The following is a 26,351-nucleotide window of genomic DNA, read 5'->3' as shown; positions in this document are numbered from 1 at the left end:
TATCTTTAATATTTAAATGTAATAGTAGTAGGTAAGTGTTAATATCTTTAATATATGGTATTATTAATTTTATTGAATAGAGATGCCAAAATGTCAATCTATAAAGCCTCGGACCGTTGCCACCACAAGCTCCTTTAGACATTTGATGCAAGAATTTAATGATGAAGCGGACAAAGAGCTTGAAATACAAAATACATCTGTTGTAGAAGAGGAAACCAAACTATTAGATTTTAGTACTCAATTGATTATTGAAGTTGAAAAAAGAAGACCTCTTTGGGTTGGAAGGCTTCCAAAGGCTGACAGATATCCTCAAATTATTCACAGATTATGGATGGAAATAATAAATGTACTGAATTGTAAGTATTGAATATTAAATTTCAATTTAGTTTGATTTAGGCTGGGATTTCTGTACCTACTTTTTTTGTCTGTAATTTTTCCAGTGGAATTATATAATATGATGATTGTATAAATGTTAAAAATATTAAATTTATTACTTTTTTGTTTAATCATTGCATATTTATACAATTATGAAAACTTCTTTTTAACTGACATAACCTAATATTTTTCTCCACAATAATTTCAAACATTTAGGTTTAAACATTGTTTGTTAACTATTAGCTTATAGTTTAATCTTGATGTCCTTAATGTTTTTTTTAACTTAATCAATTCATATTAATTTTTTGCTTGAACCCTTGTAATACATGTAATATTTTAAAGATTTTGTATCCTTAAGGTGGTTCTCTTTATAAAATTGTACTATTTCTAATATTGAAGAATCTGAACCAGAAAATAATGCCATCAACAACACAAATAAGGACAATGAATCTTATACTTCAACCGCTGGACTTAGCTCAAAAAAAAGTAACAAATCAATTTAGATATTAGAATGTATTATGTTATTTTATACCAATATCAAAAACTTCAGGAAAATCATTAGTTTGTTCGGATGTTTTTGGAGAATCGTTGCTTGAAGAATTAAAAGCATCAAGACCGAAGAGCCCACCACCCCTTCAAAAGCTTAGTAGCGATGAATCATTCTGTTCGTACTTGGGAAGTCTGATGTCCGACTTACCAACAACTTCAAAAAGAAGGCTACAAGGTGAATTTATTTCCACAGTCATCAGTGAACTCAATTATTAAATTTTAAAAGTAATACATTTTTAATTAATAAAAGTTATGTTTTCATTTTGTTAATAATTTTTTTATTATATTCTATCATATTGAAATTCCACATTGCCTTCATTCATAAGATGAAACTTTAATTTTTCCCTGACTTCTTTGGCATCAATCCCATAATGGTTAGATCCTACAGGACCAATTGGCTCCAAAGCTCCATTGATTTCAAAAGTTCTTGGGATATTATGGTCATCTTGTGGTGGAGGACAATACATAAAAATGCCTATTAACACACACATTTTATATTGCTATATATTATTAGTCATTTCACAAGAAGAATTTATTATTTATAGCTTATTATACCTTGGGTTTTCTCATATTTTTTAATATAATTGTATAGTACAACTGTTGCTTGTACTATAGCAACTACTGTTTTTTCTCCAGCTATAATTGGACGACGAAAGATCCGCCATTTGGCAGCCATAATACCAAATGTGTTCTCAATACATCTGCGAGCCCGGCTTAATCTAAAGTTATAGATTTAACTTAGTTATTTATATTTTAAATAGAGAATTGGGTTACATACCTATAATTAAAAATTGCTTTGTCGACTGGTAAATTTCCTTTAGCTCGGCCAGGATAAGGTCGCATAACATTTGGCAGTAGCATAAAGGCTTCATCTGCCACTAAATAGTAAGGTATTGGTCCAACTGCGGTATCGATTGGCGTGGGGTTTGGAAATTTGATATCATTATTAATTATTTTTTTACCCAAAGTACTTTGCCTAAATACACCTCCATCACTATTACGACCTGGTGCACCAATGTCAACTAATAAATAGTTGTAATCGGCATCACAAACAGCAAGAAGCACTATACTATGGACACCTTTATAGTTGTAGTACACAGACCCAGTATTAGCAAATGCCTTTTAAATATAAGTATATTTTTAATATATAAGATAATTTTAAGTAATATTATTATTTAGATAAGCACCTGGTGGACAACATGTTTTCCATCCATAGCGCCTATACAATTAGGCATGTTCCAATTATTATGGAATTCATTTGCTTTTTGTATCCAACCTTGTTTACTTGGGGTAAATAAAACCTAGATTAAAGAAAAAATATATAATTTAAATTGTAAAAGATGTAAGGTTATATACGTCTATTGTCTAGCTAAAAAATAATATAAATTAATCTTAAGTTTAATTTCAAAATTGTTTTATAGAATGTTGACAACCTAAATTTCATTAACTGACAACTGTTCAACCAATGAATACATCATTTTTTTTAATGGAATATTATACTTATAGTTTATTGTTTTATAAAATAGAATTAACTTTTAATTTCAAGACTTTCCATATTGCCAAACAACATTCTCTAACAATAATTGACACTGTTGATTCTCCTATTCGGAAAGCATACATAATACTTGACATGCTATCACCACTAGCCAAATACCTAAGCACAATTAATAATTACAAACTTTTTGAACATTAAAGTTATTTTACTGAGAGCAATATATTTATAGTGATAATTTATATCTATACAATATATACAGGGTGATTCTTTAAGCATGTTCACCTTATTTTTAAGCTTTTTTTATACATTCAAATTCTGATTTCAAATTTGAGCATGTAGTTTTTGAGCTGTATAACTTTGTGTATTAAGGACAATATGTCTATGGACTATGGCAATGGGTTAGGCAGATTTGGGGCTTAGATGATTAGAACATTGATCTATCAATCAGGCACACAGCCAGTAAATTTCTATTTGGGGGCCCAACAATATTGGGCCCTTGTGTCATTTTTCATAACTATTTATTAATATATTAATATTATTCTAATTACAAACATTTTAATAACTCAGAAACTACTTTTTAGAACTTTAATTTAACCTACTACCAATACTTAAAAATGCTAAAAATCAGAATTTGAATAAACTTAATATTAAGGGAAAAATAGGAGTGAGCATGTATAAGAAATCACAATGTATATGAAGCAATTACCTTATAGTTGCAGACAAAATTTCACCTGGAGACAAAACATCAGGTCGTGTTGGAATTCGGTACACTAATGGACCAACCATACTAAGTAAATCTTCAAAATTGGAAGAACTCATTCTCATAAAATTATAAAATTTAGCAGAATTGTTTAATTGATATTATTTAATTAATAAAGTGTGGTGATCCAAGTTCCTTCTTTCTTGAAAAATTGGCCGCACATACCATCTCTTTTTGGAATTCCTATCAAATTAAATTTATTTTACATTTTATAATATTTGATAAATAATCAGACAAGTATTTAAAGTATAGTTATTAGATTATACACATGCCTCTTTGCCAGTAGTCTCATTGCACAAATTATTAACACTTTTCTTCTCCACAAGGCTTTTTCATATTCATAATTACTATTCATTATAATATTATTTACAACAGAACAGTTAGCTAAATTGTTCTAATAGTATTCACTCTTCATATGTTATTCTGTGCTATTGTATATAGTGCAATGTCTTTATTTTAGTGACTTTTTAATATTGTAATGTAATAATAATTATTATATTTTTAAATATCAATAACTGATAACAGATAGGTGATAAAGATGGTGTGATTGTGATAACAATAAACAAATTACCAGTTACCACTACTTATCGTTATGTTCACCTCAAAAATGAAAAATTTAGTTTTGAGAAATCACAGATATTGTTTTTCCGGAAATCACGGATCACGGATAACGGAGCAGTGTGAATCATAGAGTATATACTAGTATATACTCTATGGTGTGAATCCACCTTTATACTCATAGACGGAGCAAGCTAGTAGTTCCCGCGGTAATCGGTGGCTGCGCTGCACACGTTGTTTCATACTTCTGCGCATGTGCGTAGGACAAACCAGGTTGTGCATAAAACGCTTATTATTATCGTATCGTATTATCAATAGTATCGTGATAATAAAATGTCAGCAATCAACAACAACAACATTTGAATAGTTGTCACTTGTGACTTGTCAGACGTAAGTTGTTTGCTTGTTTGTCAATACTCAATTGTGAATATGTTAATTGTTTTTACTTTTTAATATTATACTGTTATTATACCGTGTATTAACAATGACGAGAAAATGTGTTGTTTGTCAAAAATTGTATTCTAAGACATCAGAGAAATCGTTTCATTCGTGGGTACAATCTGTTATGGCTTAATTTAAATTTATTAAATTCTCCAGCCGTGATTATATGTTATTTTATTTGTTAAATGTATTATTTGTATTATCTTTGCTGCGTGCAGTGTTATCAATTATTTGGCTCAATTTATATTTTATAGTATCTCTATAACACTGTACGTACCTAAAAGTAAAAAGGCTGGACGCACCAGCTCCGTTTTGTTTTTTTTTTTGTTCCTTCTTCTTCTATATACTTCGTCGGTGTGAAGACGTTTCATCGTCTATTCAATGTTTGTAAAAAGCACATGTGCTAAGCAATTAAGATTATTTGCAGCATCAAATATCAATTCATTTTGGCTAGTCTTATTATTAAGTAACGTATTGTTCCAAGAATTATTATTTTCATTGTTGTAATTTATTTTCCCCAGCAGGGTGATCAAATCATTATTAGTATTCAAGTTGTGTGGTGCTTGTTCCTGTGGCCCTATGGTTGTGATTTGCGCGTCAGCGGTTACAATAAAGCGGTCGCACGTGTGCGGTTGTTATATTATTATTTTAGTATTATTATTATTATTATTATTATTATTATTACATACGTCACCGGCACGGTCGCGTGGGAGAAATCCACCGCTTTATGTAACCGCCTGTATCATGTATTGTGATTTGTGAGTAGTCTTTATGTATTATTTATATTCTGGGCTGAGTGCCTATGTAGTCTTTTTTATTATATTCATTGTATTATTCTAGCCAACAGACAGATATTGTATCACCTTTTTTATTATATTCATTTGTATTATTCTAGCCAACAGGCAGATATTGTATCACCTTTTTTATTATATTCATTGTATTATTCTAGCCAACAGGCAGATATTGTATCACCTTTTTTATTATATTAATTTGTATTATTCTAGCCAACAGGCAGATATTGTATCACCTTCTTTATTATATTCATTGTATTATTCTAGCCCCCTGAGGCAGATTGTATTAATTTTATATTCACGAAATACAGTCCACTTAAAATAAAAACTCAATCAAAGCAAGCCTAACCGCTCTTTGTAATTAAACACAATCATTTGTATTAGAAGATTTAAAATATTCAATTTGCATTAAATGTTTGGTGTTATATTATTTTAGTTTTCCTAAAAATGAAGATCGTAAGCTATTGTGGTTAAAAGCTTGTAATTTAAAATTGTGCTTACCATCTTACAAGATATGCGATGATCATTTTTTGCCAGAAAATTATCTACCAAGCGGGTATCTAAAAAATAATGCTGTTCCATTCCTAGCATCTGCATGTACAGGTTTGTATCAATATATTCATTATAAAACATTATTTGCAATAAATATAACATAACAGTCTTAATGTATTAATATTATTAAATTTAAGATATCAAACTTTTAGACTATCATAGTACATCTAGCCACTGTCCAAGTCCTATGAAACGGCCATGTGTTGAACCCAAAGCTTCTACGAATACAGGTATGCATAAATTTATTAATTATCCAACATTATTTTCATATATAACATAACAGTCTTAATGTATTAATATTATTTATTTTAAGATATTGAATCTTTGGACTATCATGGTACTGGTACATCTAGCTCTTGTCCAAGTCCTATGAAACGGACATGTGTCAAACTCGAACCTAAAGCTTCTACGAGTACAGGCATGTATCAATACATTTATTATCAAACATTATTTTAATGCATAACATATCAGTCTAAATGTATTAATTGAATTATTTAATTTTAGATATTGACCATGATTATTTAAGTCATTGTCAAAGTCCTATAAAAGGCAAGGTGTTAAATGCCAATTCAATTGGAGTTTTATCACTAAGTCATTTTAGAACTCCGAGAAAGGCAAAGCGACATTTAAACATGGTAAAGAACAAATATAGGGAAAAGCGAATTGAAAATGAAAACCTCAAAAAACGATTAAAAAGACTAACAGAAAAACTTAATACTTACGATGATCTTGTTCTGAAATTACATCAAAAACAATTTTTAACTGAGGATGCATCTGCAGTCCACTTGCAGGTAAATTGTTGATCTACTTATATATACAGTGTGTTCACCAATTAAGGGACCACTGAATTTTTTTGGAATTAATCGATTTTTTTTACAAACTGGTGGTATATAAATACACATTTTTCGATACATTTCAAAATTTTTAAAATTTGTATTTATATACCACCAGTTTGTAAAAAAAAAATCCGGCCGAGAAATTTAGTGTTCCCTAAATTGGTGAACACACTAAGGGCGCACCCAAGGGGGTGGCTAACGGGCTTTAGCCCCCCCCCCCCCTAATGGCTAGCCCCAAACATTTTGATAATTTTATTAGGTTTATTGACAATTGATATTTGACTTTAAATTATTATAAAAAAGAATTATCAACTATTGAAATTGAAACATTTATAGCAACCGAAAAGACATATACATGTACCTTACAATTGTATAAAATGTTATAATAAATATATAATATAATAAATAATTTTGTTTTTATTTCATTCTTTTATTTAGTCTATTGGTTCTGAATCATTGCGTACTTTAGTTGAACTTAATATGAAGGGTAAAAAGCTTCCATTTACACCAGAAATGAGGAAATTTGCCTTAACTTTACAATTTTACTCAAATAAGGCTTATAATTTTGTGAGAAAGAGTTTTATAAATGTACTCCCACATCCCAAAACAATAAGTAAATGGTATAAAGTTGTGAATGGGGACCCAGGTTTTACTCAAGAAGCATTCCAATGTATAGAGGAGAAAGCAAAGAATGAGACTGTAATTTGCAACATTGTTTTAGATGAGATGAGCATAAGAGAAAAAATTGAATGGGATGGAACAAAAATGCATGGTTTTGTTGATATGGGTACTAATATTGACACAGAGAACGATAACTCGGTTCACGCAAAAAATGCACTAGTTTTTATGGCTGTAGGAGTTAATGGACACTGGAAAATGCCCATAGGTTATTTTCTTGTTGCGGGACTAAATGGAACTGAAAGAAGTAACTTATTAAAACAGTGTTTAATTCTCATGGGTGATACGGGTGCCAAAGTTCATTCAATCACTTTTGATGGAGCTTATAGTAATGGTAAAATGTGTTCAAATCTTGGTGCTTCATTTGATATGAATGACGAATTAAGTTTTGAAAATCCATATAATAATGAGCCTATATATATATTTTATGATGCTTGCCATATGATCAAGTTGGTTAGAAACACTTTGGGAGATATGGGGTGTCTATTTAATCAAGAAGGAAAGAGAATAAGTTGGGACCATATTAAAATGTTGTACTTCAAAGAAAAAAAATGAAGGTTTAAAAGCAGCCACAAAATTGACGAATAAACATATATACTATTACAACGAGAAAATGAATGCCAAGTTAGCAACACAGGTGTTGAGTTATAGTGTTGGAAATGGTCTGAAATTTTGCAAATCTTTAGGATGTGATGAATTTAACGATATTGATGCTACAGCAGAGTTTTGTTTGATGATGAATGATGCATTTGATATACTCAATTGCAGAAGTAAATATTCTAAAAATTCCTACTGCCTGGCACTTGATGAAAAACAATTTGAAAAATATGAACATTTTAGCAAGAAGTTTTATAACTATGTATTAGGTTTATCGTTGCCCAATGGCAAAAGGGTAATAGAATCGGGAAGAAAAACTGGCTTTGTTGGACTTATAAAAGCATTAGATATTATATTAAAATTTTATACTTGTTTACAAAAAAAATATTCTCTTGCTTACTTATTGTCTTTTAAATTGTCTCAAAACCACACAGAGACATTTTTTAGTTCAATAAGACAAAGAGGTGGGTTTAACAACAACCCATCTTGTAAACAATTTAAATCGGCTTATAAAAAATTACTGGTCCATAATGAAATTAACGGTTCACAGTATGGCAATTGTGTTGCAATACTTGATAGCACTCAAATGTCTGTGGTTAATGTGGGCCCAGATTCTATCATAAATAATGATATTGAAGAAGATTTAAATGTAGTTGAACAAGATCATGATTATTTACAATCTTTAAGTAGACTGACACCATTTTTTGATGAGATAACAAATTATATTGCTGGTTTTGTGGTAAAAAAAATAAAAAATAAAATAACTTGTGATATATGTCACCCATTTTTAATTGATTGCTTAAATCATAATTTCAAATTAATAAAGGAAAAATATCGAAATAACGCTTTCATAAAACCCAGTCAGGATGTAGTAGAAATATGTCATGAAGTAGAAAGAACTTTTCGATCTTTTAATGTTTTTTTACCAAATATTAAACACAAAATGTTTAATAAAATAAAACACAAAATATACCAGAAACCAAATATTTTCAATGAATTAAATGACCATTGTAAAGGCCAACAATTATTTAAAACACATAGGGATCAAATAATAAGTTTGGCTATTCTCACATATCTAAATATTCGTTTTCACCATGCTGCTGCATCAATAGAAAAAAAATATAGCAATTCTATGAGGAAAAAATTTACAAAAATTGTTTTATTTCGAAATGAGTAAAAATGTAAAATTTAATACATGACGTGTAAATTGTAAATAGGTACCTAATGACATTAGTTTTTTTTTTATTATTTAACCTATTTTAGCAGAAGATATCTGCAATTTTGTTTACATGTATATATATTTTTATGTTGACTACCTTTATGTAAATTGTATAAATTTAAATTTTCTATAAATAAGCATTTTAAGTTTGAATAAAAATATGAATTTTTGAAATATCAAAATCGGATTACACTAAAATTTCTTACAATCAAATACCTATATAGCTATAATACATGGATTAAATTTTAGTATAACTATACCTACACCACTTAAAATTATAACTTGCGTTAGACTACAGACAAATATATATTCAGTCTAGACTATTTTTTATAATAATTAGCAGGGCTTTGGACTTTGGACTATGTGCTTAAAATCAAAAATATATGTACCTATTTAAGCATCCAACAATATAAAATGTGTGTTAATGTAAGTTATTCACAATTTATAGAAGACATAAATCATGAGTATGCTTTAAATATCAAAAAATCTATCACCGTTAACTTTTTTTTACTTTGGTTAGGTATAATATAGGTATTTATAATGGTTTTTGTCTTTAAGTATCATTAGTTTAAATGCTGTCCTTAAAAACAAATACTTATACAGAAAATTGAATTTCATAATTGTATTAATAATTTTTATGCATATACAAAATGAATTTATTATGTAAATAATTAAAAAAATTCCAATTTATAAAAAAAGATAAAATATGCAGTATAAATTTAAAAAAATATGCATATATAGGAAAAAGTTGGAAATAGGTAGGTATGCTTAAATATGTGCAAAAAACTTTTAAATTTCAAATCCAGACACCCCAAAACAAATTTATAATGAATCAGATTTATTCTATTTGCTTTCTGGACAAATGTTTTGCAAATTTGAAATTTGCAAATGCATAATCCCGAGCCCTAATAATTATGTTACAACATTAATATCTTAATAATATAAATAAATAAACATATTTTATGTTATCAGAAATGACAACACTGCTAAGGTGATAGCTATGACCGCCCCACCCAACCCCGCCAACCAGTGATGCTCCGTCTATGAGTATAAGGTCTATGAGTCACCTAGCTTTGGTCACCCAACTTCACACACATATTTGTTCAAAATATTTGAATTGACATTTGGCTCGTCGTGTTGTAAACAAATTTTTATTTTGTGGACAATTTTAGAGTTTTTTGAAACCAAGTGTATGAATTTGAAATTTTATTTTAAGATTTTAAGATTTTTACACCAACATGGTTTTTAAATAAATATAACAGATTATAAGTAGGTACTCCTAATTCGTATTATATTATCGGAAAAGGTTTGAGTAACTTTTTATTGTAATTTATACTAAAATTATTAAAAATTAAAAAATTTGTAGATTTATTGCCATTTTTTAGGGCATTTTTCGGGGTTTTTAGGGCATTATTTTGAGTTTTTAGGTCATAAAAGCATTTTTTTTAGGACATTTTTCGTGGTTTTCGAGGGCATTAAAATCCCAGCCCTAGTTATAGCACAGACTATAGGAAATATAGTATACTATACTATAGGTACTAAACTATTTTCATATAGCCTTTATAGTCATAGAGTTTAAAAATCTAATTTCATGAAATTTAATATTGAAACAAAACTTTCGAAATTGAGTATATAATATTATATACTCAATGTTAACGATTTTCCAACAAACAGATTTGGTTTTTCGATTGTAATTCAAAAGATAAATACTGTAGAAAGTACAGGAAACATATCCCCATTAATATTCTTATTTACTAAACACAAGCTAGTAGGCAGGCATTTGCATTGATTACACATAATTCATAGTACTATATTACTTTGTATAATCAATGGTAGTACTAATAGATAATAATAAATATAAACATAAATAATATATTTGTAATATCATTATTATGTATAATAAATGATATTAGATAATATTAAGCCATTTACAAATTACAACTAAGGTACTTGATATCTTATATTTTGTTCAATTTTAATTTTTCAGATTCTAAGGTAATGAATCAGGCATGTATTACTCTTGGTCTGTTCAAAATTAGGAATATTCTTGGCGACTACCACCAACATTCTATTACTAATTGTATTTTACATAAAAATATTTTAATCTATTTTTTTTTACTGTTTTTTAATGATAATTTAATATACTTATTTCTTACAAAGTTATAATTACAAATATGGATTTTATAAAGTTCTAAGGTTCTGGAGTTAATCATCGTACACATTATTCATTGTAAATAGCTGATCTATTTGCATATTTTATTACGATTCATGATATTATTATTAACTTATAACTTAAAATATAAAACAAATCACTGGGAGAAAAAGAAAACAGAATTGTATTTTATTGAATAGGTACCAATATAATATTTTATTCAGTTACACTCAGGATTTGTTTCTGGGGGGAGGGAGGGGGGCTTAAACTTCCATACTTAACTCCATAGGAAAATAGGATATAATTTTAAAACATATATATATATATATATGCTATTTAATGTATTATGCATTTAATACATTTATGTAAATTGTCACAATTTTAAATCTAAGTTCACTCGTCATTGTTATTATATTATATGATATGAACCCTTCATTACTAATTACTAAAAAATATATTTCACCCAAGATTATATGACAAATAATGAAAAATTTTAATAATTGGATTCACAGCTATATTTCTTCTATCGTCTTATTTTTGTGTATTAATATTTGTAATCTGTATTATAAGGTAAGTAGGCTTCATATGCGTAGGGTGATCAAATATATCGGGGGGGCTGCAAAAATAATAATACTTAATAAGAAAAAAAAAACACTAAACTAAATGAAAATAAGACATTTATTTGTTTTCAACTATAATTCCAAGCGTCTAATAGTTTTTGAATAGATATTTAATATATCATTAGAATCAATATTATTTGAAATATCTCTTTCAATATTTAGTATTGCCAGTGAGGAAAAACGGTCTTGAGTCATAGTTGACCGTATATATGTATTGATACGTCTCATTGTCGAAAATGACCTCTCACACGATGCTGAAGAAATTGGTAAGGTCAATAATTACAAGAGTGATCATTTTAGTATTATCATTCATTCATTCGTCACAAGTTCAATATAATAAGCACAATAATTTATATTTAACTATTTTAACTCGACGAAATAATCAAAAATAATACAAATAATTCTGGGGGGGCTAATATTCGCACTGGGGGGGACTAAGCCCCCCAAGCCCCCCTAGATACGCCTATGGTAGGCTTCAATGTCTTTTTTACATTATTGGTGGCTCAAAGAACTAAAACTTTTAGAAACATTTTAAATGCCATAAGAATATTGTACATAAATGGGACATCCAGGCCCGTCGCTAGAGCATAAGCAGGTTAGGCTATTGCCTAAGGGCGGAAACATTTTCAATGAAACTGGGGCGGCATTTTTTTATGATGGAAAATTCGTTGTATTAAATTGTTTTAGTTGTTGGCAATCAATAATAAATCCGAAAGATGGATATCACATTTCAAAACAATACTATAGTGACATATAAAAGCAATTTGAGTAGTGAGTATCTATTATCAGAGCCGTGTTAAGGGGGGGGGGGGGCAAAGGAGGAAATTGCCCCCGGGCGCCGTAGTTTGTAAAAAAATGGGGCGCCTTTATTTGCGCTTAATATACTACCTGTGACTCCGAAAACCAAATATGTTATAATTTTATTATTATATAATATATTTTAGTATTTTAAGGTCTATTTTAAAAGCATGTGCCATGTATAATAATATGGTACTGTCTGTGCCAAATATAGATTACCTTGGCGACGGCGCGCGGCGAGTGATAAAGAAAAACCCATTTCTCCGTATTTAGATATTATTACCGATTATAGCTAAATATTTTTAAATTGATATTAGTGATAATATTTTTATATTACCATAGAACAATATGTCTGTTCTAACCGTTACTAACTGACGACTATATACACAGTGCTCAATTATTCACTATTGGACAGTTGTAGTTATAAGTTGTCACATTGTGCGCGTTTTATTTTTATAATTGACGTAGGTAAATTACAATTGCTAATAATTTGGTAAGTTTTTACAGTTTAATTTGTATTATAATTATGCTTTTTTATGACTTGGGTAATTTGGCTTATAAATTATATTTTATTTATATTGGCTAATGGCTTGTTGATAACTACTTATAGTTAAGTATTTGCACGTTGAATTATTCCTAATTTTCGTTATGAAGTCAGTAAATGAAGTTGGAAAAAAGAAAGCTAGTGGCTGTAAAAATAGGAAGAGAGCAAAAGAAAATGCTCAAAGAAATGATTTGATTGTTTCGAAAATACCTAAATTGCAAAATGATTTTTTTAAATTAAAGACAGGTGGGTACAAAAATATAATTTAATACATCTATAAAGTCTACTTAATAAAGTCATATTTAATTTAATTGTGGACCTATATTTGTTATAATTACTTAATTTATTGTTTAGTTGAGACTGAATGTTTGGGAAATAATATTGATGATCCAGATCCAATTTAAATTTCTAGTTTTTGTGGAATGTACTATGACCTACCTTATATTGTATGAATATTCAATTTTTTAATTTTATAAACATTTTTAATTTTAATTTTAATCTATCCGTGTTATGCATTGTAAAAAAAATTGTAATCCTGTTTTTATTTTTAGTTGATACTGGATTGAGAAATATTGATGATCAAATGCTCATTTCTGGTTCTGGTAATAATTCATTGAAAAAAAAATTTATATTTAATTTTTTTAATTAATGCCCCTAATAAAAATAAAGAGTTGGTGAATTTTAATGTACAAACATCAGAATTTAATAATCTAGATGAGATTGACATACACAATGTAAGTATATTTAATAATTGATGTGTTTAATGCAGCGGTTCCCAACCTTTTTGAGACTATTACTCAAAAGTCAGGTTAGATATTCCCAAATACCCCCCGACCCAAAAAAAAGTTGAGTAAAAAAAAAAACAAAAACAAAATATATATTATGATGATAATTATAATTTATTTAATTTTTGCAAACAAAGAAAATTAGTTTTTATTACGATTTAACATTAATGAGACGGTTGATATTGTTTTTTTCTAACAATTTCTTTAATGTTCGGTTCAGTTTCGGCCAATGCACATCTTAGGTCGTGTTCCAAGTTTATTCGGTTTCTTGCTTTTGTTTTCATTGTTACCATTGTTGAAAATCCACTTTCACACCTGTACGTTGTGGAAAAAGGGATCAGTATTTTCAAGGCTTTTTCTGATAATAATGGATACTCGCCACCAATTTTTCGCCAAAATGTTGCTAGTTGTGTGTTTTCAAAATCTATTTGAGGGGCGCGAAAAAATGTTGCCCCAGGGCGCTGGAAAGCTTGACACGGCTCTGTCTATTATCCTATCTATTGTTGTATATTATATCCTATTGTTGTACACAATATATTATTATTCTATATTTATCTATATATAATACCAGTGGCACCGAGTCCTATAAATTTAAGTGGAGCAAAATCAAATTAATTACACACCCACCCACCCACCTACCACAATAATATTTAAGTTTGATTACCTATTTCAATTCCCATGCCAGTTTTTTAATATTTTTATCCTGTAGTGGTAGCTATTATAATTATATTACATTTAATATTTTTATCATAGGACCATAAATGTTACATAACAAAAATGTATATATAAATGATTATTACATTGAAAATAATAATAGAAAATTTAATAATAAAAATTAATTGTCAAACATAACATCAAAAACTTAAGTATAACTAAGTATATTATGTTAAGATTTTATTACAAAATACAAAATACAAATTACAATAACAATTTTGCAGTGCAGAACTGTTGGATGCAAACATATTAATTACAGTTCCAACATCAATAGGAACATTTAATTCACAAGAAGTTATCATTAATGCTTCAAGTCTCTCTTCATTCATAGTTGATCGTAAACGATTTTTAATTAATTTAAGCTTTGAAAAAGCACGTTCCGGAGAAGCACTAGATAGCAACGTCACAGCTATGCTTAAAGCAGTATACATGTGAGGAAAGATTTCTTTTAAACCAAACGACCGACATATTTTGAAAATTTTTTCTATTGATTCACAATTTTCTTCCTTTTTATTTTGACTTGGTACATTAGGCTCTTCATCGCTTTCTTCAGTTTCCTCTTCAAATTCATTTAGTAATGCATCATTGAGTAGATTTTGTGGTAAAATCATTATTTTTTCAAAATGAGAATAGTAACTGGAAAATTGAATATATTCTTTTCTTAATGTATCCAAATCAACAAACTGACCGTAAACATCACAAAATGCTTTAAATGCATCATCTGAGATATAAGATGTTTTAGCTACTTCTTCAAGCCTTTTGTGTGAGAACAGGGATAAATCTTTAAATAAAGGAACTGAATAATCATTAAATCGATCTGATATTTGTGTTGATACAATATCTATGATTGTAAAATAGACATTAATTTTAAAATTTTGGATTGGATTAATTATTGGCTCATCAGAAGATATTTCTCCAGCTATATTTTTTACACGGCGCACACGTTTTGAAGGTAAAGGAATAAATGCTATATATTCTTTAGATTCAATGAAATTTTCTTTTTCATCTAGTAGTTTGTTGAATTCTTCATCACATCGGAACTTTTTAATTTTTTCTAGACTATTTTGCATATAATTTATAGCAGCCAATAAATCAATGTCTACATTTTGAAGACATTTACTTAAAATACTAGTGGTATCAAAAATATTTTTAAAACATAAGGCAGTCAACAAAAAACGTTCTTGAAACAAATAATGAAGTAATCCTCCAGCCTGAATACTTGATACTCTATCCGTTGTAGAATCATTTTTTAATTCATCTAAAGCGTCAACTATTGCTTCATAAGTACAAAATACAGTCTTAAGTGCACTTGAATGAGACGACCAACGTGTAGTTTCAACTCGTTTAAGTCTACGTAAAGGTTTTCCTGGATATCTCAATTTCTGATGTTTAGTGAAGCAATGTGAACGTTTCTTACTACTTCCCATAAAAGTGTACAAAATTTCTAAATTACCAAAAAGATCTCGAGCTTCTGAGCAACAACAAACCGCATCTACAATAACTAAATTAAAACGGTGAGCCCAACACCAAACATATGTGGCACTTGGATTTTGCTGTTTGATCAAAGCCTGAAGACCATTATAAGACCCTCGCATAGATGCTGCGCCATCATACGACTGTCCAATGAGGTTGGTTTTCCAATTTAAATTCATTCCTGAACAAATGCCATTGAACATTGTCAATAAATGCTGTCCAGAAGTTAGAACAGTTTCACGTATGCCAATTAACCTCTCACACACATTTCCATTATCTTGATTTATGTACCGAATCACTAAAGATAACTGTTCCTTTTTAGATAAATCAAACGTTGTATCTAGTGAACAACAAAAAAAAACTGAATTTGTAATCTCACTTTTTATAATATCTTGTATGTGCTTTGAAATGGCTAGAATCAATTGATTTTGTCGCTCCCATGATATAAAGTTCACTATTTTCCTACCTTTTAACTTGAGAGTTGATGCATATGATGATAACGCAGGGGAATACTTTGTCAACAGTAACACAAGATCTTTAAAATTCCCTTTATTATTTTCGTCCCAGCCTTCTTTATGCCCACGAAAAGGCAAGGAATGACGTCCTAAAAACAATGTTACATCAATCAAATGTCTGACTACTTCTTGGTTAAATGCAACATTAGCAACAGCTGCCTCCTTTAATGATGGTATGATTGGAAACGCAGCTTCTCTGTAAGCAACTTTTATTGAAGCCAAAATATGTGGTTCAGATGTTTCATGTACAGTTATACTGAATGCTCCTTTTCTAAAATTACAAAATCCGATTTTTGACCAATTTTCTTTACATCCACGACCAAATAATGCACAATAAAGACAATACAATTTGTTCTCAGTTATAGTGTAAGATAAACATTTTCTACGTGTTATTTCACCACTAGGTAACTTTATCCAATACCAGGATTCATGGAAACGTCTGCCTGATTTTAATAAAAATGTTTTTATAACATATTAATTATTATGATGGTTTTTAAAATTAATTTTTATTATATAATTCTACAGTGTTGGAGATTTATATATTTAGTTTATTTGTATAACTTATATTGTCCTATCTTTATCTAGGTACCTACTAACAATGTTAAAAACAACTTTTCTTAAGAAAAAAAAAACATTCAAGTAGAATACAATTAAATTTAAACTTCAATAAGGTAATATCAACAATGTATATAAGTACAAAAATTCTAATTAATTCAATGAACCATTAAATCAATATTTTATTTATTTAGTTACCTTTATAGGTACAGACGTTTTATTAATGCCATTTTCTAAAGAAATGCTGAGTTGATCACCACCATTATTTGTAATATCATAGTTTAAAGGTTCGACACTAACTTGAACTGCACTTCTTTCTGTTTGATTATAATCTTTAAGCAAAAAAAAATCAATATTACTTAAAAATATACACCTATTTAAGTAATTTCAATTGTATATTTAAGTACAAAAATTCTTATAAGGTCAATGAATCATTAAATTAATATTATATTTATTTATCGAGTTACCTTTGGGTACAGATGTTTTATTAATGTCACTTTCTAAAGATTTAATGTTGACTTGATCACCACCATTATTTGTAATATCATCGTTTAAAGGTTTGGCACTGACTTGAACTGCACTTCTTTCTGTTTGATTATAATCTTTAAGCAAAAAAGTTTAAAAGTTCATATTCTGGTTTGTAAAAACAATAAAAAAAAAGGAATATTTATTAAAATTAAACAATCAATATTACTTAAAAATATACACCTATTTAAGTATTTAAGTAATTTCAATTGTGTATTTAAGTACAAAAATGTAAAAATCTTTAAGCAAAAACACATTTTGCTATTATAATTTAAAAATACTAAAAATTTAAATTTGCCTTATTAGTTAATTCACTTACCATTGAATGCAATTTGTTTGGAGATAGGTTTCTTATTGAAGAATGATTTAGGGCCGTATTTATAATCGATTCTTAAGAATAAGTATTGCTTAAGTCATGCTTATGACTTAAATGAGATTCATAAATAGTACTCGAGCTTAAGAAAATGAAAAGTATGACTTATTCAGAAGATTTTAAAAAGACTGGTCTTGACCATGCTTAAGAAATTCTTTTAATAATAATGATATTGTATACGAGGTACGTTCATGATTTTTTTTTGTTTTTGATCATATCACATTGATTAGTTTTATAAAAATTGAAAATATGGATATAATACACTTTGTAGAATTAGTTAATTTTTACAACCGTGCTGAAGAAAATAATGAACGTGTTCCTAAACGATATATTAGAGACATGCAAAATCCAATTGATTTTTATGACGATAAAGAATTTTTTAACAGATTCAGGTAAGTGAAATAATTTTCAATAGAAATCACCATATTATATGGTCATATGGAGGTCATTTATTTTATTTTTATTTATGCCTAAAGCCTAAGTTAAAATAAAAATATTCCAAATGGTAATTTATTATCATGTGAGTAAATTTATTATAATAAATAAAAATCAAATGATAACCTACCTAGGTATTAATAAAACAATATTTTTTTTTAATATTCACTTTTTACAGTTTAATTTGTTGAACACATTTTATTAATACGAAAATATTCATAGTATGAAAAAAAAATTGTAGAGTAATAAAGTGCTTATCCTAACTACCACATAAGCATGCTTATGAATAGCATATATTATAATATAATATCCAAAAAATAATTAAAATGCATTTATACAGACCGATTATTTTTAGCTATGGACATAATTCTACCTATATAAATTAAAATATTTACAACAGAAATTATAATTCATAATATCATCTCACTAAAATGCAATTTAAATTTAAATTTAATAGATTTTCTAAAACTACAGTATTGCAAAGTTTAATGCTCCTCGTATTTAATGACATTGAAGCCGAATTCAATGACTATTCAATGAGAGGCCTTCCAATTCCACCATTATTGAAACTACTTGCAGTGTTACGGTATTATGGAACTGGAAATTTCCAAGTGAGTAGGTAAATTGAGTGAGTAATGATAGTGATCTACTCTATTTTTCATTACAGATAGTTACTGGTGATTTGGTTGGTATTAGCCAACCAACTATAAGTAGATGTGTAAAAGATATTTCAAGAATAATAGCAAGTAAGTTACCGACTTTTGTAAAGTTTCCTGCTACCCTAGAAGGAAAAATACATAATCAAGTGTTATTTTTAAATATTGCTGGTAATTTCAAAATAATTTGTTTATTATGCTTTAAATAAGTATATACACAGTTGAAAAATTATTTTTATTCAGGATTTGTTGGTGTTGATGGTGCAATAGACTGTACCCATATACCAATACTAAATCCTGGAGGTGACCAAGGGGAAAATTTCAGGAACAGAAAAGGGATATTTTCAATAAATCTACAGATTGTGAGTGGACCTAGATGTGAAATACTGGATATTGTAGCTAGGTGGCCAGGATCTGTTCATGATAGTCGTATTTTTAGGTACAAACATGTTTTGTTATAATAATTCTGGGTATATTTTTTTAACTCTAGACTTTTTTAGAATAAAGAATGTATTTAAGTTGTAAAAACTGAAATACTCAAAATATATAAAATATATTCCTTAAGTAATCACATATTATATGTTGTTTATTTATAGCAACAGTAATATCAATATAATTTATGAACAAAAACAATTACCAGGACGTCTCTTAGGTGATGGTGGTTATCCACAATTGGGATATTTGTTTACTCCTGTGCGCAATCCACAAAATAGAGCTGAAGAAAGATACAATAAAGCTCATATAGCCACAAGAAATACCGTAGAACGACTAAATGGAATAATCAAAAGAAGATTTAGTTGTTTATCTAGGAAGTTAGCTACTAAACTAAGTACAACATTGTTAATAATATCAGCATGTGCAGTGTTACACAACATTGCAATATTTAGATATGAAAACCTACCACACACAGATGAAGTTTTGAATAACAACCAAATGTTTCATCAAGAATATAATGGACCACCTAATTTGTATGGAAATATAGTTAGATCAGAATTCATAAATATGCATTTTTCTTAGAATATTATTTAATGATATAATTTGTGAAAATCAACAGAAATACAGCTAATAAACAAATTATAAAACTTATTGAACAAGTATTATATTATATATCAGTCTCATAAAAAAGTATATTAAAAAAAAATGGTTACCTTTTAAAAAATTGACTGAAAAGCTTAAAAAATATTTATATAATAATAGTCATAACTAATGCTAAAATACAATTTAATATAGTATCATAACTTTTGATACTAGAGAAAACAAATTTTAACAATTGACTGTAAAGCATAACAAATATGAAATATTTATATAATAATAGTCATACCTAATTAATAAAATATAATTTATACTTTATACTTTATAGTATCATAACTTTTGATAATAGAGAAAACAAATTTTAACAAATTAAATATTTAAAAATTGATTGTAAAGCACAACAAATATTTATGTAATAATAGTCATACCTAATTAATAAAATACAATTTAATACAGTATCATAACTTTTGTTACTAGAGAAAACAAATTTTAACAAATTAAACAATCTTATCAAGTTTAACAATATACAAAATATATTAGGTATATATTATTTTTAATAGTTCTTTTTAATAATTCCATTTCTGTTAAATGTTTCTCTTTACGAAAAATTAAATCATTAGAAGCGACTTCAGTTTCAATTTTTCTTCGTTTCAGAAGTTCTCTCTCATTTTCTATTTTTAAAAGTAATTCTTCCTTTAACAAGTTATGTATCTCTTCATCATTAATTTTTTGAATCTCAACTCGTTGAACACGGCTTGTCGCTTCAGCTGACAAGTTTGATCTTTTGTTTTTTAAATACTGCCTTGGTAATTCCACTTGTTTTTCTATAGATTTACTTGGGACAGCATTTGTAAAATTTGCATCAGTATCATTAATATTTGAATCTATAAAATAATTTTGTTTTTGAATTTTTACATCTAATTTTAACATTAATTTTGTTATTACCAAATAAATTATCATCACTAGGTTGGATATTAAACTCCAAATATCCATCAGATGTAGTTACACATGTAATATTGTGACTAGCGATTGTATCACTGTCAATGGCCCCAGGAATTTCACATGCTATGTTAGCAAATTCATCGATCAATGGATTCTCTACTAATTTTTCAACTGCTGGTCCACCTCCAGTTCTCAAAACCGCTTGTTTATCAGAAGTTATTTCAGATTTTCTTTTTGTTTTGATGTTGTGCCAGCATTTTTTAACTTGACTTACAGTTCTCTATAAAATTAGTAAATAGTAAAAAAATTGAAAATATGCTAATTTTACTATAGTAGACTACTAACATATAAAATGTAACAAAAATGTTGGAAGTTCCTAAAATAATGTATTATTTGTATATGCAGTTTGCAAGATTGATTCCAAAAAAATTATAAATAAATAATAAATTGTTAAAATCAAATAAATTAATAATATAATTGTTTTAAAATAATGATGGGGTGTGAAATTAATTTTAACAAATTGTTCGTATCACTAATAGAAAACTACCATGGTTTACCATATTATATTATATAAATAATTGGTAACAAATTAATCTTAGAAGTAGATACAACAATTATATAATACCATCAATAGGAACTTAGCAAGCTGTCTAAATATTATTTTTGATAATCAAAATAGGTATAGTCCCTATCTAATACACGTCTTCTACTTCAGAATACTAAAAACGTTAAACAATGATTAAACATAAAATATAATATTTAAAATTCAACTCACTTTTGGATGATCACCACTCGCATTGAAAGTTTTGGTAATACTTTCCCATGCTTTGTTTTTATCGTGAATGCTAAATGCATCGGTTTTCTTATTTTCCACCACTTTATTTAATTGTATCAATTCAATAATTAAAGATTTTTCGGATGCTGAATAGGCAAGTCCTTTACCCATTTTGACTAGTCGTATTTAAAAAAATGATATTTTTTTGAAAATGTATTTACATAAAAACGAATATCGTATAATAATATACAATTCGTGAGTGATAACAGTGATAATGAGTGATAACAATCTATAACCATGTGTGACCATGACTTTGGTTATCAAAATAAGAATAAGAATTACTTTTGCTTATAACTTTTAAAAGTATGACTTAAGCCTGTTTATGAATACTTATGATTAAGCATTACTTTTAAAAGTAAAAGATAAGAATAGACTTGGGAATTGATTATAAATATTTAAACACTTTTGTTTTGACTTAACACTTTTACACGCTTGAATATGACGCAACCAATTGGTAAGATTTATCCCAAGTTGTTTTTTGCCATACACGCATACAATATTTTTTGGTGAAGACATCACGAAGTAAAAGTACTCAGAAATTTTATAAGTCACTGACAAAACTCTCAAATACAACAGGTAACTGCTATTTTGTTTATGTGTTACACTGTAACATCAATAACGAACACGTACTTCGTACACGGAAAACAGAATAAAAACATTAAAAACAAAGTTCATAAAATCGACCAATAACGTATTAACGTAGGTTACGTATGGGTATGACTCGTATAATAATCGCGCCGTGCTGTAGTGAGGGTTTGGCGGTGTCATTTCACATAATATACACAATCTCATTAGTTGACATCGAGCACGGCGAGCATCGTCTAGTTCTAAAAATAAAATGGTTTTTCATAAGGTTCCTTCGGCGGGCTACGGCGAATTCGCGGATAAGAAGATAACAAATTAGAGCCGATAGAATTATAGAACTCCAAGACCAAAGTCAAAATAATCCATAATATTAACATTTATTAATTTATTTAATTTATTAGGTATAGTGTTATAAATAAATATTTGTTTAGTATGTTATTGTTATATGTAGTACCTATATACTATGGCTAGGATCACACTATGGCACTATGCGTTTTATAGGTTGTCGATAAAGGGTATTACACACTATAGGCGATTCGAACGCGCGTGTCCGCGTTTTTAGAACGTCGCTTTAAATCGTTCAAAATTAAACATAGTTTTATAAGGGTGTATTCACGTGCATAAATGAGACGCGCGTTCGGTTGTGCCGAAACGCGCATGTTTAATTTTGAGCGTTCGGTTGCGATTTTCAGCAATAATTAAACAATATTTTCCCAATGAATTTCTGATTTTACATTATACACAGACGTTTTAAACGTCGCGATTGCCCGCGTATATTTACATTCATTCATATTTCATAATTCGTCTGTCGCAACCGATCGGTAAATGACTGCAACATCTATGATTATATAAAAACGTGTTATCGGGGCCAGACTAGACAACCCGATTTAACCCGTAGTCAGAGGCGCAAACTAATTAAAATTATGGGGGGCAAAACAAAAGTATTCAATACCCACCTATTAAAAAAAAAATTTTCACTGTGCTCACTTACATATAAATAATAATATTAAAATATATCAAATAAAAATATAATATAATATAATTACATTGTGAGATAACAGTATTCACCAAATTTATTTTAAAAGAATAACCATTAAAATGCTTCGATTTTTGACTTCAGTACCTCGTTCGATCAGATAGTGAATCTAGTTGGTACTTTGGGGGGGTCAAAAGTAAAAAATTCTTAATACTTTTCTAAATAATTGAGAAAAACAAACTAAAAATTAAGGGAAAAACGGGAAATTTTACGCACACTCATTTTTCGACAAAATCGATTTTGATTTTTGATGTAACTTTAAAACAAATGACCATAGATACATGAAATTTTCACCTAATGTTTATATAAGTATATTCTATCCACCATGCAATTTTCAAAAAATTTCGACTTAAGTTGAACTATTCATAGGCATTTAAAATTTTTGATCATTATTAGTTTTTTTAAAATTAATATCGATAAAAATTTATTTGTTAGGCAGAAAAGCTTGAAAATTTAATACAAGGCTCTTAACATATTGTTACAATAGCAGTTGAAAAATGAAAGAAATCCATAGTCACAATTTTTTTTTATAAGCATTCAAAGTTTAAATTTTGACAAAATACGTAAAAATCACGAAAATTATTTTAAGCTAGAAATTCATAAAAAATTTTCTTTTTAAATCTAAGATTTAAAAATTTAATACAAGATTCCTTACAAGTTTTTCAATTTTTATCACAAATAAAAATTCCACCGGAAATTCAAATTAAATTTTTATGAGCATTTGAAATTTAAATTTTTACAAACATTGGATTTTCACTTTTAGCGATTTCCTTATTTTGGTGTAACTCTAAAACAAATTACCACAGATACTTGAAATTTTGACTGAATGTTTATATAGGCGTTTTATATATTTGATAACATTTTCAAAATATTTAGATTTGTTTTGAGCTGTTTACTGACATTTTAATTTTTCAACTTTTTTAGTTTTTTTTTCTATAAATATCGATAAAAATTTATTTGTTCGGTAGAAAAGCTTGAAAATGTAATACAAGGCTTTTAACACATTGTAACAATAGCAGTTAAAAAATATTAAAAATTCGCAGGCACGATTTTTTTTTATAAGCATTTAAAGTTCAAATTTTGACTAAATACGTAAAAATTACGGCAATGTTCAAATTATCTTAGATAGAAATTCATAAAAGTTTTCCTTTTTAATTCTAAGATTTGAAAATTTAATACAAGGCTCCTAACATATTTTTATAATAGCAGTTGCAAAATAAAAGGAATACATAGTCACATTTTTTTTTTTTAAGCATTCAAATTTTGAGTTTTGACAACATATTATGTAAAAATCACGAAAATACAGAAATTATTTTAAGCTAGAAATTCATAAAAAAATTTCTTTTTATATCTAATATTTGAAAATTTAATACAAGGCTCATAATATATTTTTACAATAAAAATTGAAAAATAATATAAATGCGTATTAACAATTTTTTTTTTACAAGCATTCGAAGTTTGAATTTTGACAACATATGTAAAAATCACGAAAATTCGCAAATTATTTCAAACTAGAAATTCATAAAAAATTTTCTTTTTAAATCTAAGATTTGAAAATTTTTAATAATCTATAATATATCCTAGACAGATAAACCGTCTTCGCTCAGAATCGTTTTTTGTGTACCATGATATAATATCATTGGATTCAAATTTAATTCCATCCATTACAGTAACCCACTTGTAACCTACTGTACAGCAGAGCGATATACACGACTTACCCGCTTTTTTATATTTTCATTTGATTATAAAAAAAGTATAAAATATTTCTATACAAAATGTTGATATCTAAAATCTTTATTTAAACATATATTTAGATATTTTCATACAGGTAGCACAATACTTGTTTACGTTTTATTCTGTTACGTTGTTACGTACTTCAAGTCGCCAATTGATTTTATCACAGTATAATATAATATTTAAGTTTTAATATTAATGTTTTCATTATAATAACCAATAGGTTCAACGTTGTACCTACCTAACAGTCACGCAGAACATTATAAATTACGTAGTATAGGTGTATTGATGCATGCTTATTGTAATGTCTGAAAATTGACCATCGAGTATCAATCAATTGCGCCTCTGCCCGTAGTGTGATCCGGGTCTATAATATATCAGTATTCAGTACTAGTGTTGAGATAGCTGCATGCAACGTGTGCGAACGCGCACGTAGATTTGTCTTACACGTCAAGTACGTGAGGCAGTATCTTAATCAGTGATTAATAATCACTAATTAATAATTGCAAGGAAAAGTTGATTTCTAAAACTATTGAAGTATTAGGATGAATACTTAAAAAGAGACCTTGTATGACACAATAAGATCCGGTTGGTGTATCATATATAAGGGTACTCTACAAGCAATCACTTACACTATTTTTGTATGACGACTAGTTGACGGTACTCATGCTAAAATAATTGTCTTAAGTTGTAATCGTTACTCTGAGTGTTTAAAAGTGTTAAATACTAACCAAGTTAAATACAAATCACAATTAACAATTAAATTCAAAACCTTGAGTTGTTCATTTGATTTGCCTACTTGTCAACCGTGTTCCATAACTGGATCACAACACTAGTACTAGTATTATCATTTTCACCCTAAACACTTTAATGACCTGGCACATGACCGACCCACCCACCCCCAATACAAAGAATTGGAGCAATCGCTCCACTTGACATATATATTCGGCGCCACTGTATAATACACGGGTTTTAATGATAACCGGCTGGCGGCGGCTGCGCGCTAGTCTGGAATTGCCATGATATTATCTTATCGCAGTGTCGTGTCGGGGCAATCGGCATTCGGCAGATAAAATAGAAAACCTTCATAATTACAACAACGTTTATTGATTTACTAACATTCGTAGTTTGTTTTTGACTGTCGGTCGTCAGTCGTCACTCGTCAATAATCAATATATTTTTTTTTTTTTG

The 26,351-nt window shown here is 28.2% G+C and overlaps 3 protein-coding genes and 1 pseudogene across 3 annotated transcripts; 1 reads left to right on the top strand and 3 right to left on the bottom strand.

Moving 5' to 3' along the window:
- Positions 1 to 2,987: 2,987 nt before the first annotated feature.
- Positions 2,988 to 3,601, bottom strand: LOC149061278 (uncharacterized; annotated as a pseudogene).
- A 958-nt stretch (positions 3,602 to 4,559) lies between these two features.
- Positions 4,560 to 6,766, top strand: LOC149061277 (uncharacterized). The gene is made up of 6 exons (XM_089230911.1): positions 4,560 to 4,649; positions 4,703 to 4,809; positions 5,406 to 5,572; positions 5,674 to 5,751; positions 5,835 to 5,939; positions 6,026 to 6,766. The coding sequence occupies exons 1-6, from the start codon at positions 4,560 to 4,562 to the stop codon at positions 6,322 to 6,324; spliced, it is 846 nt and encodes a 281-aa protein (XP_089087037.1). The 3' UTR covers positions 6,325 to 6,766.
- Positions 6,767 to 13,970: 7,204 nt separating this feature from the next.
- LOC107172092 (uncharacterized) lies at positions 13,971 to 18,047 on the bottom strand. The gene is made up of 4 exons (XM_089230910.1): positions 18,035 to 18,047; positions 17,475 to 17,609; positions 17,206 to 17,339; positions 13,971 to 14,267 (listed from the first exon to the last, which is right to left on the bottom strand). The coding sequence occupies exons 1-4, from the start codon at positions 18,045 to 18,047 to the stop codon at positions 14,244 to 14,246; spliced, it is 306 nt and encodes a 101-aa protein (XP_089087036.1). The 3' UTR covers positions 13,971 to 14,243.
- A 2,497-nt stretch (positions 18,048 to 20,544) lies between these two features.
- LOC149061276 (uncharacterized) lies at positions 20,545 to 21,916 on the bottom strand. Its single transcript, XM_089230908.1, has 3 exons — positions 21,746 to 21,916; positions 20,974 to 21,250; positions 20,545 to 20,912 (listed from the first exon to the last, which is right to left on the bottom strand). The coding sequence occupies exons 1-3, from the start codon at positions 21,914 to 21,916 to the stop codon at positions 20,545 to 20,547; spliced, it is 816 nt and encodes a 271-aa protein (XP_089087034.1).
- Positions 21,917 to 26,351: the final 4,435 nt, after the last annotated feature.

Source organism: Diuraphis noxia, unplaced genomic scaffold (assembly GCF_037042655.1).
Source record: "Diuraphis noxia isolate RWA-SAM2 unplaced genomic scaffold, SU_Dnox_SAM2 contig0001, whole genome shotgun sequence".
Taxonomy (NCBI): domain Eukaryota; kingdom Metazoa; phylum Arthropoda; class Insecta; order Hemiptera; family Aphididae; genus Diuraphis; species Diuraphis noxia.
Note: the sequence above shows the minus strand (reverse complement) of the source record. Positions and strands in the feature narration are given on the sequence as shown.